The sequence below is a fragment of the Fusarium venenatum genome (genome assembly GCF_020744135.1).
Source record: "Fusarium venenatum strain MPI-CAGE-CH-0201 chromosome Unknown EDB82scaffold_2, whole genome shotgun sequence".
Lineage (NCBI taxonomy): Eukaryota > Fungi > Ascomycota > Sordariomycetes > Hypocreales > Nectriaceae > Fusarium > Fusarium venenatum.
Window position 1 is genome coordinate 8,729,276 of NW_027072130.1, and position 16,571 is coordinate 8,745,846.

Below are 16,571 nucleotides of genomic sequence, written 5' to 3' on the forward strand. Positions count from 1 at the left end.
TTCGTCTCGGAATATGAGTTGCGATTGATCTCGGTAACCATCACAAGTCTTGGCTGACTTAACACAACGTGAACATGCCGGCTGCCCTTCATCGCACTGTGAACTTTTAGCGCCATTGGTACGGCTCAGGACTTGTAGTACTTATTATACCTTTGTATGCAACTTTCTAGATATCTTCTGTCAGAACATGATGGATATGTGAACGTGGCCAGCATGAAACTCACCTGCAATTTCCACATCCCCGGCTTGGTTTTCCGAAGTAAACCATCGATAATAAAACTGACTGAAGTCTATTTTTGTCAATTATATAGATGGTGTATTTATGAAAGACAAAGAAGGGCATCGCTTCGACTGAAGTAGGTTATTTGTAGCTACTCTAAAGATTGTTGCAGTATATGTCGAAGCCTCTTGTTCCTTACTTGTATCGTATCGATACAGCCATAGCTAAAGACGAAGCAGAAAACCATTAGGAGTAGGATAGTGAAGGCAATTGGTACAAATATTGAGAATATTGAAAACTGGTATGAGACAGCCACGAATGCTTCATTATGAGCAAGAGTTTCCGTAGCAAGACCAACTTGCATGGCCGTTAGTATAACAACAACGTACACCACAACCACGGCTAGCCAGTCGAAGTTCTCCCGAAGCATGGTAGCATATTGGTTCCAACGCGACAGATAACCATTGAGAGGGGTGTACCAAAAGCGGTATATCAGATCTAGGCGACTTAGGCGGAGTTCTCCATGGTAAAACCGCGGGCTGACGTGCGGGTAAATATGTTCCAGATTCAAACTCTCAACGAACTTTACCCATTGTGGCCATTCAACCTCATTCGGTATTAAATGTTTCTCTTTGGCTATCCAAAAGTCGCTTTCGTAGCGTACCAGCGCTGCCCAAGAGAAAAGGAAACCGTGTGCGTTCTTCCGAAGCGTTTGACGACCACACTGAGGAGAACAAGGGGTATTATGTTCCAAACTGTCGCGACTGCATCCTGCCTTGCAACTAAGATATTGACCCCACATATGTCGGTTAAGCAGGAATCGAGGGATAGGCTTGATGAATATTCGACCAGTAGACCAGATGAGATGCAAGTCCATTTGCTCGGTACATGTGATTGCCCGACCCAGCAAAAGCTGTAAATGTAATGGGCGGGGTGGCTCTAGTCGGCCGGCGAACCACAACCAGCCTGAAACTTCTGTGAGTCGACGCAGATCCAACTCCTTAGCTACAAACTCCTCTGGCTGACGACTTGGCGTTGTCAAATCTGAATTCTGCGCATGACAGGTTGCCGGGAAAAACAGCATCATCTCGTCATCGTCAAGGAGAGACAAAGTTGAGCTATTCGGGCTGTAAAATTCTGGAGGAAGGACACGAAACGCCATGGTCGAGTGAGCAGAACAACTAAATATTGTCGAATATTTGACTAGAAAGAGTTTCAGCTTTATGAATTCAGAGTGCTGTCACATATACCCTGCCAGTTCTAATGTTACAGTCTCACATTGCTTTGACTGCAAGGATTTAAAACTAGGGAATTTCCGTTTGATCATGCGGTATCTAAGAACTATGAAGAAAGACCGTTTTTAACTGGCCCACTGGCGCTTTCATTGAATCTTTGGAATTGCCAAAGGATTGCGGCTGAAAGCTAGTGCTTATTACCGCATGAGATTTGTCCTAGAAGGGATGATGAACAGGGTATCCACGTCAGAGTACTACTGGAAGAAGTTACAACCAGGTGTTCAGTATAGGCAGGCTGTAGGACGAAGACTTCTAGATCGGTCAGCATAACTGTTAATTTGCCATTAGCTATTAAATAGGCAGGGAACTAACTGTACTAACAATAAGTAGTTTCTAAGAACTATCTAATCGATAAAGATTAGAGGAAATAAATGTTGATATTATCTACAGCAACACAGATACGGACACTGCCAAAATTATGAAGTGTGTGAGAAATCTGATCACCTGCGAAAATGCCGGTGCGAAATTGAATGTAGCTGCCTCTTCCAGCTCGTTTATTCCGGAAAGTTATGGAGCATGCGGAAAGTATATCCGATTGGATATTGCACAATAATTCGCGTTTTAGAACATAGCAGCCTAGTCAGCTCGAGGTCTTGCTTATCCTCCGTTTATTTAGTGTCTCCCCACCGGTCGTTTTGTTCTTATTTCCTGTTTATGTTCAACCCTGCTGAACCCAAAATGTCAGACACTAGAATACCCCGAAATAAGCCTATATGTTACCGAATTGAGAATCTAAAAATCGAGCACAGGACCCCAGAACAGGTTAAGAATCTTTTTCATTCAGACGATAAACCGCATATCACTGTTCGATTGCTGGCTCCGAGTGATACCGGCTTTAACGACACAGATTACACTGCCATAGTTGACTTCCATGTACAAGGCGAGCCGCGCCTTGACCATCATGGCTACGTACTCGACAAAACATTTGAAGGCTTCACAACCCTCAATGAACCGAAACAGCCGGTAGCTGCAGAGTTAGTCATGTTTTTAACTAAAGTTTCCGTCAATGTTTCTCACCAAGTTCAGCATCATTGCCGTCACTGGATTAGCTGGCCATGCTATCGGATCATGGATGAATGCCAGGGGCGAGAGTTTCCTTCTGGACTATCTTCCAGCTGACCTCGACGGGCGCGCACGTATTTTAACTTACGGATACGAGTCCAAACTTCAAGGATCACGAAACATAAGTTCATTACTTGACTATAGTGGAACATTCATGCGAAGGTTGATGAATCTTCGAAAGCAGCAACGACTTGAGAATCGGCAAATCATCTTTATTGGACATAGCCTTGGAGGCCTCATCATCAAACAGGCGCTCAGCGACAGTGGGCCGGATGTTGTAAGACGGCTATCCGTGCGAGCAATCATCTTCTTTGGTACGCCTCATCTGGGACTAAATGATAACAGTCTCGAAACTTTGGTCAGAGGTCAACCTAATCAACATCTCATCAACGACCTGCATCCACATTCCTCAACCATTGCAAGCATGAGAAACAGATTTGACAAGGTTTCGCGTGCCACCAAAATCTACGCCTTCTATGAAACAGTACACACACCCAAGGTCAAAGATGTCAATGGCCAGTGGTCAAGAGTAGCTGATGATGATGCCTTATGGGTGACAAAGGAATCTGCCTGCCTGCACGCTAGTGACTTGAGTGAAGCAGTCCAAGTAAATGCAGATCATTCACAAATGGTCAAGCTGAACCGAGGCCAGAGTGGTCCTTATATGGACCTCTTATTTTTCATTCAAGCGTCACTTCAGTCAGCTCCCGAAGTCTGGACTGGCCAAGACTCAAGTGACAGATTCGTCGGGGGCTACTATGACATTGGAAATCATCTACAGCACCCAAGTTCCGGTACAACACAATACCCCTCAGGGCCTGTCATCGATCCAATGATGCCATATTTACAATCTCGGGCTAGCTCAATAGGTCCAGAAAGCGGCTACCATAGTCAGTTCGAGGCCAGAGGACCGAGGACCCATGTGCCGAAGCCCTGGCAAAACCAGTCACCGTCACCAGTGACATCTCCTCTTCATACTACGCCGCCAACTACGCAAACGACCAACTATGGATTTGAAAGTCCTAATGGGCCTTTGCTTAATTCTCTTACCAGACAAACGTCTTACCTCTCCTTAGGTGATCGTTCTGCCCATACTCATCATAGCAACCCGACTGGGTTTCCCGTTCATACCCGAGAAGACTATCTGAGGGCCATTGTCGGCCGTTTCGCGCAAGCTCAGGCACCTGTTCAAGATATCCAAGGCCATATCCAAGAGTTGGTCAGTCTTCTGTGCGCTATGGGTGGCCACGAACGATTGGAGGAAGCTGAGCACTATATGCTCGAGCTACTGAGAATGCATGAAGAAGTTTTTGGTCGTGTCAGCCAGGAAGCTTTGACAGACATGGTGGCATTGGCCGAGATTGCAGAGAAATGGGGGAAGCTATCTCGGGCTGAAGGATGGCATCGCAAAATTCTCAATCTCGCAACGGGAACTTTTGGTGATCGTTCGGAAACTACTCTTGGTTACAACCTTGGCCTTTTGAAGTTCTTATGGCGATCGGAACAATCCTTAGAAGTAAAACCTCTTCTGAGAGACCTCCTGAAGCGTATGCTTGGCGTTCAGGGACCATACAGTCAATCCACCGTCGAATGCCAACTGTTGCTAGCCAAGGTTCTTGGTGAAGAGGATGAATGGTCAGAGGCCAAAGATCTTTTGCTAAAAATCTTGAGCTCCCTTGAGACGGTAACAGGATGTGGCAAGAAGATCCACTGTGAGGCATTGCTTCAACTTGTCGAGGCCTACTGCGAGCTAGAAGATAATACCGAAGCTGAGCGCGTAGCCCGTCGGGCTCTCGGGATGCTACAGCATAGCGTACTAGACGATAAGGACGTCCAGCTTCAATCACTTCGAGCCCGACAACTTCTTGCCTGCTCTCTTCAAGGCCAAGACTTGTATGATCAATCTATTCGAGTTCTCGAGCAGTTGCTTGATGAAATCGATCAGCATGACTATCCAGATATGGAAAAGTACGATTTGACTCGTCCGCAGATTCTGCTATCTATCGGGATTCAGCATTATTACGAATCTAACCTGGAAGGGGCTGAAACAGCATTGAAGAAAGCTCTGCAAAGCCGGGAATACGACACTCTCGAATCAAATCATGATCGGTTTGAGGTTCTTTACTATTCAGCCAAGGTCCTGGTTGAGAAAGAGAATTTCAAGGAGGCCGAGAACCTTGTACAACGCTCCATCGCTCTAGCAAACGCCGGCAACGCAGAGCAGAGCCAGATTTCCGCAACGATACTGCTAGCTCAAGTGCAAAAGGGTCTCGGTGAGACTCGTTTAGCAACCTCAACCCTCAAAAACCTCCTTTCGCGTCCCAGAAAAGAAACAAAGGCGTCTGACTTGTTTGAGGCGAGACACGATCTTGCAAAACTCCATCTCGATCAAAAGGACTTTGAGGAAGCACGCTCAACTCTTCAAGCACTGTTGCAGTCCCAGAGGTCTGAGTTACCCTCTGACGATTCCAGCATATCAGGCACAATAGTGTTGCTCAAGAAAGCGGAAGAAGCTCTTGGCATTTCTAAGCCCAATGATGGACTCAAAGCTAAAAGTTCGGACTTAACATACACCATCCCAGATCGTGACTACTCTACGAATTCAAAGTCAAAGACTTCTTACACAGTGAGTAACGGCATATGGTGTATCAAACCTTAACAGCTAATGGATTACTTGAAGGCCCCTTTGTATGACCTATCAGACTCGGACTCGGATGACTATATTGGATACCTCTCGCCGACAGTCAACAAGACCACGGGAGTATATGGCAAATCGGCGGTTGGAGGTTCAGGAGCTACATGCGATGTTGAAAATTGCAATTGCGGTCTCCCCAAATCCAGCATCAACACACCCAAGCCTGCAAGCAAACCCGAGCCTACAGGCAAAGCAACAGCGTCAACTTGTGATATTGAAGGCTGCAATTGCAGTCTTCAAAAATCCAAAACCTCCAAACCCGAATCTACAGGCAAACTCAAGCCTGTAAGCAAAGAATCGAAGTCGACCTGTGATATTGAGGGCTGTAAATGCGGTTTACCCAAGTCTACGGTCGATAAACCCAAAACTACGCCGAAAGCAACAACACCAACATGTGATATCAAAGGATGCACCTGCAGTCTTCCTCCATCAAGCGCAGCGACAAGTTCTGAATCAAAGACTCCAGCATCTGCAGTAAGTATTAACAAGTAAGATCCTTCGCTTTGGGTAATTATACTAAATACTGTTTCGCAGTATAACTCATACCTTCCATACGACTCTGACAGCTCTGACGACATTGATTCGCCAACCGGGACATCTGCAATAACCTTTGTTAGCTTGAAGTCCGCACGTGAAGCACTGAAGGACATCAAGGTCTCCCTCAAATGCCTCGGTATCAAGTATACTGCTGAAGCCACCGACGAGCCAGGACAAACCTTTTATAATGGATACTATAATGATGAGATTCTGCGTCTGTCTTCCTTCACGCAGACGCCAAGTGAGGTGCGTTTACTGGTCACCTTGGAGAGCGAAAATACTGTCAAAGACTTCCAGCAAGATATGCAGTTGTTCTTGGCACCGTTGCTTCTCAAGAGACGCATGACTAGCATTTTCATCACGAGAGCTTCTAGTTCACAAGAGTCGGCGGACATGATAAGAGATTCTCTAATCATCTCCGACAGTCGGATCAATTCGACTGAAGGCCCACCCCAAGCTCGAGTCTTTTATTGCCAACTCAAGTTGAAAAAGTTACTTCGTGCGACTGTAAAGGTGGACGCCATGGTGACGCATCAGGAGCTGTTGAATAATAGAAACAGAGTTGAGGTCAGTTTCATACTTCTGGATGGTGACACATTGGCGTTTGAGGAGGCTGTAGATAGGGTACTGAGTAGTGTGAGGGAGGTGTTAGATGAGGACGTTGTTGATTAAGAGGCTAAGTATATGAAGGGGACATTAAGTATCTTTTTAATTATTACTTTTAGATATAACAGAGGCATATTAATTGCAAGGCATTATTTATACGCCGCTGAGCTAGAACCCATGTGAGCAACATCAAAGTCTCATTCAGGTCGATAAAAAGTAATCAAGGTTCACTGATCTTACACCTACCTATGTTTTGTATCTAGTCAGAGGCGGATTACTAGTGGAACTAGTACATAGCTCTGCAAGGCCTAATATTGGCATCTCTATCCAAAATGTAATGACCCTAGTATTCATGGCATTTCGATGATAAAGGGCATCACAGAGCAAAACTCGGTATTCTCGCGCCCGGTAATCCCATCGTTTCCCGAGCCTACCCTGTGGTGCCTGTCCCACTTCGCGCGCAGCACAACAAGGTTGACTAAGTTGCTTTGTCATTTCTCATCTCCATAAATATTTCCACTAACAATTATTCCCTCCAATAACATTGGCGAGTATCTGCTCCATCTAATCGGGGCTGCAGCTCGATGTCTTGGCATTCCCCGAGGCCGAATCCTTCATAGTGCTTACTATGTCACTATGCGAAATTATTCAGCCTCTGGTCTGGTTACTAAGGCTGAGTGAGTGGTCCAGGAAGGAGGATTGTGCTCTGTAGGATTTGTGGCTTTCGGAGCTCTGGGAACTCGCGAGGCGTCCAATTGAAGGTGCATGTGAAATCATGGCTTCAGTGTTGTGTCACTATAAGAATACTCATCCTTCCCATCCATTAGTCAATTCAATACCAACTCACACTCTCAGCTTCACATCATTCAAACACCTCTTCGACTAAAGACCAATCATCCACTACTTAAATCAATCCAAAATGTCAAAGATTCTTACAGTTTTCGGCGCCACTGGCAACCAGGGCGGTTCAGTCGTCCGCGCCATCCTCAACGACCCCGCTCTCTCCAAAGAGTTCAAGATTCGTGGCATCACCCGTGATGTCTCCAAGCCAGCTGCCAAAGAGCTCGCCGCAAGGGGTGTTGAAGTCGTTTCTGTAAGTTTTCCAATTGCGTTCTACCCAATAGCTCGCTCATACTGACTTTCACCAGGCCGACATGAACACAGCCGAACAAGTCGCTCCCGCCGTCAAGGACGCTCACACTGTCTTCCTGGTCACAAACTACTGGGAAACTAACAGCGGAAATGGCGAGATTGCCCAAGGAAAGGCTGTCGCTGATGCTTGCAAGACTGCAGGTGTGAAGCAGCTTATTTTCTCATCTCTTCTCGATACCAACAAGATTAGCAACGGTCGTCTTACCCACATCAAGCATTTCGAGGGCAAGGCCGAGATTGAGGAGTACATCCGTCAGATCAACGTTCCCGGTACTTTTGTTCTCCCTGGTTTCTTCGCTTCCAACTTATTCACCTCGATTCGAAAGAATGAGGATGGTAGCTATGCTTGGGCTCTGCCTGGCCATGGTGATAAGACTCAAGTACCTATCTTTGATGTCCAGGCCGATATGGGTAAGTTTCACAAACCTCAATTAATAACTAGACCAACATACTAATATGCCCAGGCAAATTTGTCAAGGCTGCCATCAAGAACTTCCCCGGTACCATCAACAAGCGCATCTTTGCAGCCACAGATTACTACACTCCCAACCGAATCGTCTCCGAGTTTAGCGAGGTTATGGGCAAGCCTGCTACTTTCAACCAAGTTCCCGCCGACGTATTCAAGACATTCCTTCCCGCAGCTATTGCGGACGAACTGACAGAGAACATGATGCTATTGGAGGACCCCGGCTACTATGGTGGGGCTGACCTGAAGGAGAGCTTGGACATGCTTGATGAGAAGCCGATTACTTGGAAGGAGTTTGTTGAGAAGAACAAGTCCAAGTGGGAGTAATTGTAGTGTGAGACATGGCGACCTGCCAAAATAATAAATTGAATGTCTGTTCATTTGTCTATGCATGTTTTCATTGTTTTCTTTGACGTCACATCTCAGGCAGTAGTGTTATATGCGAAGGATTCAATGCAGCTTGTCTTGGCAATGCAGTATACTGGCCAGTCATCTTTACTGTTGGCACAGCCCTGCTGTAGGGAAATAGCAGGGGGAACAGCCTGTTTCTTTTGACGAAGATCATTGCCCAGACTTGTACTAATGTAGCGCCAGGCTGAGTTCACTGCTTATCTATATAGTCATTAGTATCAGGCAGATTCTTGTTCCTGTCAGATCCTTATTCATAACCTTTCCTCACAGTATCTAGCTCTTCAATCGTTACTCGGATCCGTCCAAGCCGCATGGTTCCAATTGAGGAATAGCAGTAGTCGATAACAATCAAAGCGACAAAATGCCGCAACATAAATTAACCTTCATCCTAATGACTGGCAGTCTTCTGTCTGGAATAGCACTCGCCATTGGCCATCATCTATTCTACGAACATTTAAATGATCGAATCGTCCAAAGTCAAAATCAACAAGAATGGTTCTTACGTATCGGTACTGGAATAGCCTTTCTTGTGAGAGCATTATTATCAGCAGCGATTGGAATTGCATACATACAGATTCTTTGGCGGACGCTACGGTCCAAGTCTGTTACGATTAATGGCCTTGACTCACTATTTGGGGTGTCGCATAATGCTTGGGATTTGACCACTTTAGAGTTGTGGACTGCTGCACCGGCTCTTACAATTGTGGCTGTCATAGCCTGGTAAGTAGAATATCTGAAGTAAATATGATTTGTTGCTAACGTCTACTGAGGGCCCTTCCACTGATCGCAGTTATCACACCTGCTACTTTAAGCATAGAAATATCATCACAGCCAAATATCACAGTAATCGAAAGTCTCATTCCACATATCGACTACGACAAGAGTCTTTGGTTCGGTGGTTGGAAGAGTAACACAACTGTCATGCACACAGCCCATATCTCCAGACTACTCTTACCGGTCGCAACACTGGGTTTTATTCTAAATATACCTGCTCCCTTCCCGAACTCTTCATATTCCGTCGACTTTTACGGTCCTTCAATATCATGCGATACCCCAGACAACCGCTCATTTACAGACAATGTAAGCAAAATCATCGAGGATTATTCAAAATTATATGGGAACGTGACATACGTTGGTTTTGTCCCTACCGATTCGATATACTACACGACGCCTGAATCTTCCTATGGGAGAACGTGGGAAGAGTATGCCATCGAAGGGCTGCACGCAGCATTGAATTCTACTCGAGTTGATGGGGCAGCAAGTCTTGATATTACTGCATATAAAATGTTTCGATATCAGGGTAAGACCGATCCCGCTTCGTTCTACGTCGTAACACCGAACAGACTGAGTTGGCGAGCTGAGAATACAATTAAATGTCAGCTCTACAACTCGTCATACTCAATCAACTTCACATTCGACAATGGTCTGCAGGACATCAAATACAAAATCGAGAAATTGAACGGAGTAACAATCAGGGACGGTGATGAGTGTCGTTTCGGGAGACAATTACACCGCTGCAATCCTGTCACAGCTTACCTCTCGCTCATGAATGCTATGGGAGGATTACTCCTCGGAGCTAGATGGCATACTGGTAACAATGCATACGGAGTACAGCGCACAATGATATGGTCTACGACTCTTGACGACTTGCCGGATATGCATTCTTTCCATCGCGAGAAACCAAAGTCTCCGATAAAGGAAATGTCTATGGCTGATACGCTAGAGGAGCTTTTTACCAATGTGACCATAAGTATCTTCAGCGACTCTCAGTTTCTGTAAGTATAAAGGCTATGGATCAGAACTTCATTTAACAATACCAACAGGCAAAACGACACTGCAGCATCTTACGGTCCTATCACGCGGTTTTCAGCACAGAACGCCTTTTCATATGAACCTCGAAACTTATTTATTGCCTACGGTATAGGCATACTGTTCTCTATGATCATTGTCATCTATGGATTGTTATGCATTAAATCAGCTTCGGCATCGTATGCAAACTCTTTCTCGACTATTTTGAGGACAACAAGGAACCCAGACCTGGACACTGTCATCCCTACTGCGGAAACGTCAGGAGCGGAGCCTCTGTCCAAGAACATTGGAAACATTCGACTGATGTTGCGACGACAAGGGAGTGGGTTGGAAGGTGACGGTGAGATATCTACGTTTTTCGCTGTCGATCCCAAGTCGGAGAACGGGAAGGGAACAAGAGAAGCCACTCCGACTGAGTCATTACTAAAACAGAAGACAGGATGCCAACATTCGGATACAGATGAGATATCGAATACGCAAGAAGGTCCGGATGTTAATCTCCATCACAAAACAGACAATCATGCAGCTGTCACTTGTAATGATTAGGTAGTAATTGATGTTACACATTTACTCCGGAACGGATCCCCGGCTGCGCACAACCGTTTTGCGTGCTTAGTACCTGTGAATAAATCCCAGTCGTCGCCGATGGATGTAGCAGTTCAGCGTGGCTTTGCACAGAACAACATGTTTATATTCGCGGTTGGACTACTACTTCAGGCTGGAATGACTGTACTCGGAGCACATAGCAGAAGCGAAGGACCCCAGGCACATGATGAGGCAATCTTAATGACTTTGTCGTTCCGAATACATTTGTTTGCGGTGATTTCCCCTTAGGTAACGTAGTAAAACGCCATTGGCTTAATGTAAAATGCATGGCTGCCAGGTTACTTGCCGATAAAAATATGGTAAGAGTCATGACAATGACTGAACCAAGAAAACGAGAACGACTGATCCGGAATCAACGTTGACATTAGGAAGGTCTAAAATAGAGTCGATGGAAAACTTTTACTGGCCAATAGAACTGATGAAACTAGAAACGTAAGTAGCCGGAAACGATCCTCGACGGCAGCGCACATTTCACTCTCGATTCGAATATACAGTCCCGTACAAAGCCAGCCATCTCTGTTACTGATGCGCAGTGCCGTTGTGTGACCTGAAAATTGCGCTTGTGTGCAGTTGCTGTCATTCTTTGCCAGTGCACGTGTGACTGAAAACGCGGCATCAATTCACGCAGCCGTCGTTGCCTTAGCACCTGACGCGATCACCACTGACACCCGTTCGGCTTCTTCCCCTTCAATTTGATTCCTTCCCCTTCCACTTTTTATTGCCCAACCCAACCCCCGCATCCTTTAATCTTTCCATCTTTTAGCATCACACCCTCTCGAGCCTTTGCCATCGACTCACCATTCAGAAACTCATATCGCCGTCGCGATGGACCTCCTCAACGGTCCGGACGAAAAGAACATCCATGAGTGGGTGAAGAAAATTGAAAAGGTCACGGCCAAGTCCATGAAGAAAAAAGGCCAGCTTGTCAAAGATCACCCCTCCGCGTCTGATCTCAACACCCAGTTCTTTGGGAAACTTATGGCAAGGTTCCTCACTGCGCCCTTATCGACCCCTGGCTCGGGTATCTTTGAGAAGATTCTTGGAACCCGCTTCCCATTCCCAAACTCAAAGATCCTCGACGAGTACAACAAGGGTATCCCCATCACTCAGGTGCCTGCGCCTTACCCGCCGTGTACTATCGCGGAGAAAGATCTGAAGCCGATCAAGATTTCCGAGATGCAACTTGAAACTCACCATCGCGGACGAAAGGTTCTTCTCCACATTTTGTCACCCACAGACCGTACCGAGTCGATTCTGGCAGCCGCCGAGGACGAGAACGGCACAGGTATCTTGCTGCGGTTGTTTCAACAGCCAGAGGAGAAGCAGATCTCCTGCTATGTCACCATTCTCGACTACAAATTTTGCATTGTCAAGGATCCTTACTTCCAGCGAGCTTTCGACAGCGATTCTAATGGGCCACTCGAGAAACAGACAGCCTACTATTCATTGCGTGTTGACCACCCCAGCGACATCATTGGCGTACCTCATGGTGATGAGAGAATCCCTAGTAAATGGAGGGGCGACTCGATCATGGATGAGAAGAAGAACAGCTCTGGCTACCGTGAGAATGGTAACAAGGCCTTTCGCAACAAAAAATGGGGTGACGCCCACTTCGAGTAAGCCAACTCATCACAAACACTTTCACAAACATGGCTAATTGAGTACGCAACAGGTACACGCAGGCTCTTACCGAGGCGGATACTCTCCAAGACAAGCAACTTGCTCACCTGAACCGATCGCTTACGAACCTCAAGCTTGGTCGGCCTGCCAAGGCACTTTCAGATGCCACGCAAGCTTACGACCCCAGCGTTCCTTCCGAAAAGGCTTTGTTTCGCCACTACAGTGCCCTCTACAACCTTCAACGATTCGAGGAGTGCGAAGCGGTGCTCCAGACAGTCTTGGATGCATTTCCCGACAGTGTGGTGGCCAAGTCGACGATGCAGCGCGTCAAGTCTAGACTGCAGGAACAACGCACGGGAAAATACAACTTCAAACAGGTGTATGAACAAGCCAAGGCAACAGAAGGGCCCCCTCTGATTGACTGCGCTACATTCCCTACTCCCGTTGAGATTCGGGACTCGCCTGGTCGTGGACGCGGGCTCTTTACCACCAAGTCTGTATCAGCAGGAGAATTACTTCTCGTTGAGAAGGCATTTGCCTACTCTTTCATAGACGAGACTCGCCTCTTGGACCGTATCTCCTACATGGTGAACTTCGATACCAAGCGCATCACCGCGGGCGGATCTGCCAATCTCTGGTCTCAGGTCGTCCAGAAGTTGTACCACGATCGAGAGGCTAAATCTGCCTTTGAAAGTCTTTTCGAAGGGGGGTTCAAAAAAGTTACGGTTACTGACTGTGACGGAGCTCCCGTTGTCGATTCGTAAGTTTAGCTTTACTTCGCTTCCATATAAAAACGTTTACTGACGATGACATTTATAGCTTCCTTGTGGAGAAGGTCCTCTCCCTAAACTCATTCGGTTCCCCGACAACAATTCGCGACTTTTGCAAGAACATCATCTGGAGTGGCAAAAAGACTCCTTCATCCCGAGAACGTCCCATCTTCACCACTGCCGGTCTCTGGCTCCTCGCAGCTCGGATCAACCACTCCTGTGTCGGCAACTGTCGACGCTCTTTCATCGGCGACATGCAGATTGTTCGTGCCGCGCGCGACGTTCCTGCTGGCACAGAGCTAACCTTTTCCTACCGCGCATCCAAGTTCAACGAGTCACACAAGAGTGTCCAGGAGAACTTGGCCAAGTGGAGATTTGAGTGTGATTGCGAACTGTGCAAGGATAGATGCAAGACTACCGAGGCCGTGCGGGTTCAACGCCAGGAGCTCCACGGCGACTTCATGGACTAACTTCCCATGGACCAGCCTTTTGACTTGGACAAAGCCGTCAAGCTGCTGAAGGCTGTCGAAAAGACGTACCGAGGCAAACCTGCCAAACAGATTCGCTGGCTACTCTGCGATATCTACGGGTACGTTGGAATCCGTTGCCGCCAGGATGGAGATTTTGTTGAAGCTGCCGAAATGCTCATCAAGGCTCTCGAGGCAATGGGCTTTGTGATCTACGCAACTACACCCGGAGATGCCCGCGGCCAGTCTTGCTTCGAGGTCAAGCACTGGGGAATGATGGAACTCCATGTCCCATGGCTCTTCTTCCAGTTGATCGAGTGTTACGATGAGATCGACCCGCAGCTGGTCCAACCCGCTGAGCACTACGCTCGATTGGCATACTCCATCATCTTCGGAGAGGGTGAATCAATGTGGGAGGTGTTGTCAGCTACTGGCAATCAGTATGGAAATGTCGAAGAGGGTTATGATGAAAGCTATGAGGGTTGAGGAAAACAAAAATGTGTCGCGAAATAGTGTTCCCGGGGCCGGAACATGCGATCTGTGGAAGATTATAACGAGGTACCCAAGTATCGAGATGCAGTGGTGCCGTAGAACCAAGACAGCTGTTTTCTCGTGGTGGCTTCCTGTCAGAGGCTGGGACCTTTGTCCTGGATTCTTTAGATGATGGACTGACCATGCCTCATTACGGGCTTTCTGTCAGTAGATCAATTGACAGAGAATCTCAGACCCCCTAACACGTGACATGTAGTGTGCTCTTGATGGCTGTGACGAATTCGACTTCTTTCGAAGTCGCGTGTTCGAATGCCGAATGTGAATTATTTGACTTTACAGTATGTCTGGTAGTGACATTCTCGACTGATCGTCCATCAGGATTCTTTTAGCTGTGCTTCGTCTGACCCAACATCGCTTTTATCTACCACACTTCCATCTCGTCATCCAGTCAATTTTCAACGTACGTTAGCTACACAGTAGATATTTCTACACACTTGCCTATAGACCTTCGCGGGACTAAGTATTTTGATGGTGTTATTGTCCACAGTGAAGGTGTATACACCAGACTAGCTCCACGGAATAGAGGATCTATTGTGGTTGAGGGCAAAGCAATATTACAAAGCTGTTTCTTACCGTCTACCTACACCAAGGTCATTCAAGTCGGGGACTCTTTTCGGGGAACGGGTTCTCCAGGCCTCTCCATTGAAGGAACAGAATTGCGGAGCCGGGGATGTGGAGAAATGTATAACTTATGACGATGTCATTCTCCGGAACATGCCGCCGGACCATCGCTCACATCCGTAAGTGGCATCCCGTGTAAGCAAAATAGATCCACTGGCATCACTTTGGGATTAATAAAAGTACGAAAGTTCTTCCTACATAGTGGATCCGGTGATATAACCCACAATCTTATACTTAAACGGGATGTGAGCTGTAGGAAATAGGATTAAATGTGACCTCATGTGAGACAAATAAGCCATTTTCCCACTTATCAGATCCTGAAGGGGCCGATAAATGAGGCATTGCCACAAGATCTACATTGTGTGCCTAGCTGAAAAGTAAAGTGCGATGCTGAAGGATCCGAGATGTGGATATTTTATATAATAGAAAGTGGGTAATGGGATGTAGGATATTTGATGTTAAGATCCGATTGGTATATGAGCGATTGATAAGAAAATAAGGATTTGTTTAACATTTAGTGCTTATTTTTATGTCTAAATGTTAAATCATGAGTTATGGGCCAAGTCGAAGCGGTGTCTTCTATCCTTATATAAATGTCCTATAACATCCTTCAACTGTCTTAGACACAACACCAGCAACTCAATCTCTATCAGTCAATTTAAAACAACCATCTTACCAATCACATATTTTTTCAAAATGCAGCCCACATCTTTTATCATCCTTGCTCTTTCTTCCGTGTCTGCAGTCATGGCTGGCTGCAGCGCCGGAGCTCCTTTCCAGGGATCTTGCCTTACATGCACCTCCGAGTGTCACAGCAGTAAGTAAAGTAGCTCGAAACAGACGTGAGGATAGAGCTAACGCAACGTAGACTATGGCGGACCTGACCGCAAATCCGCCCTCCAGCGAACTGGATGCATGACAGCTTGCTTGATTCAATGCGATGACTGCAACTAAGCATCCACGAATAATCGACAATATGTGTCCGAGTATATTTCAGATGCAGGATTGATTCGTCTTTGGGGTAGAAGGGGTGATGTTTTACCGTGGTACTACGCATCTTCAGTCTGTAATAAACAACGACGAGATTAAATGAGTTGTGGTGTTTTTTGCCACGATAGCCAGCTTATGTTACTGTACCGTTACTCTAGAATAAACGCTCATTGCTTGTACTTTACTGTCTTCGTAAGAACTAGGTAATGGTGACATGGATTCGTATATATGCAGCCGTTTATTGTGCGCATCAACTGCACAGAAACAATGAATAGTACAATTCCAGAATGTAGATCTAAATGAACAGGCAAGTGGATGTCAAGAGTTCCTGCTTCAGACTCCAGGCCAATATACCGATATCCACCCCTCATTTCGTCTTTAGCATTGATCCAGCCTACTAGGAATCTCAACGTCAGCAGACCTTGGGGCGTTGCTAGAGCATCTCAATGTCCTCTTGTCGCTTTGTCAAACGTAATCTCGTTGAAAGACGTATCCTGATGAGTGGTGGCCTCTGACTCCTCAGTCATCGTTCTCCACCTTGATCTCAATTTCTTGAGGCTCCTCCTCATCGCTCGTATCAGATACGTGCGCCTCCAGATCTAGGGGTAGATCCCGCCCCTGCTTGTGGAAATAGTCCTGCAAGAGTTCATGTCTGGGAGTCCAGACTTTAGCGTACGGCTCCCATGTGGCCG

General features: G+C 46.5%; 6 protein-coding genes across 6 annotated transcripts; 5 read left to right on the forward strand and 1 right to left on the reverse strand.

Moving 5' to 3' along the window:
* Positions 1-316: 316 nt before the first annotated feature.
* Positions 317-1,549, reverse strand: EDB82DRAFT_198776 (uncharacterized protein). Its single transcript, XM_065607192.1, has 2 exons — positions 1,471-1,549; positions 317-1,423 (listed from the first exon to the last, which is right to left on the reverse strand). The coding sequence occupies exon 2, from the start codon at positions 1,380-1,382 to the stop codon at positions 372-374; it is 1,011 nt and encodes a 336-aa protein (XP_065465104.1). The 5' UTR covers positions 1,383-1,423; positions 1,471-1,549; the 3' UTR covers positions 317-371.
* Positions 1,550-2,188: 639 nt separating this feature from the next.
* Positions 2,189-6,573, forward strand: EDB82DRAFT_537519 (uncharacterized protein). Its single transcript, XM_065609299.1, has 4 exons — positions 2,189-2,489; positions 2,542-5,203; positions 5,258-5,746; positions 5,807-6,573. The coding sequence occupies exons 1-4, from the start codon at positions 2,194-2,196 to the stop codon at positions 6,479-6,481; spliced, it is 4,122 nt and encodes a 1,373-aa protein (XP_065465105.1). The 5' UTR covers positions 2,189-2,193; the 3' UTR covers positions 6,482-6,573.
* A 450-nt stretch (positions 6,574-7,023) lies between these two features.
* On the forward strand, positions 7,024-8,509 carry EDB82DRAFT_502259 (uncharacterized protein). The gene is made up of 3 exons (XM_025736450.2): positions 7,024-7,508; positions 7,564-7,978; positions 8,032-8,509. The coding sequence occupies exons 1-3, from the start codon at positions 7,335-7,337 to the stop codon at positions 8,358-8,360; spliced, it is 918 nt and encodes a 305-aa protein (XP_025587056.2). The 5' UTR covers positions 7,024-7,334; the 3' UTR covers positions 8,361-8,509.
* Positions 8,510-8,696: 187 nt separating this feature from the next.
* EDB82DRAFT_502260 (uncharacterized protein) lies at positions 8,697-10,843 on the forward strand. The gene is made up of 3 exons (XM_025736451.2): positions 8,697-9,164; positions 9,215-10,219; positions 10,268-10,843. The coding sequence occupies exons 1-3, from the start codon at positions 8,806-8,808 to the stop codon at positions 10,797-10,799; spliced, it is 1,896 nt and encodes a 631-aa protein (XP_025587057.2). The 5' UTR covers positions 8,697-8,805; the 3' UTR covers positions 10,800-10,843.
* An 839-nt stretch (positions 10,844-11,682) lies between these two features.
* On the forward strand, positions 11,683-14,416 carry EDB82DRAFT_576074 (uncharacterized protein; the record flags this gene model as incomplete). Its single annotated transcript, XM_065609970.1, has 4 exons — positions 11,683-12,475; positions 12,532-13,239; positions 13,299-13,674; positions 13,735-14,416. Coding segments are annotated over 4 exons (2,345 nt in total), but the record flags the coding sequence as incomplete, so codon positions are not given.
* A 1,169-nt stretch (positions 14,417-15,585) lies between these two features.
* On the forward strand, positions 15,586-15,843 carry EDB82DRAFT_525740 (uncharacterized protein; the record flags this gene model as incomplete). Its single annotated transcript, XM_025736454.1, has 2 exons — positions 15,586-15,706; positions 15,758-15,843. 2 exons carry the CDS (start codon positions 15,586-15,588, stop codon positions 15,841-15,843), a joined length of 207 nt encoding a protein of 68 aa, XP_025587059.1.
* Positions 15,844-16,571: the final 728 nt, after the last annotated feature.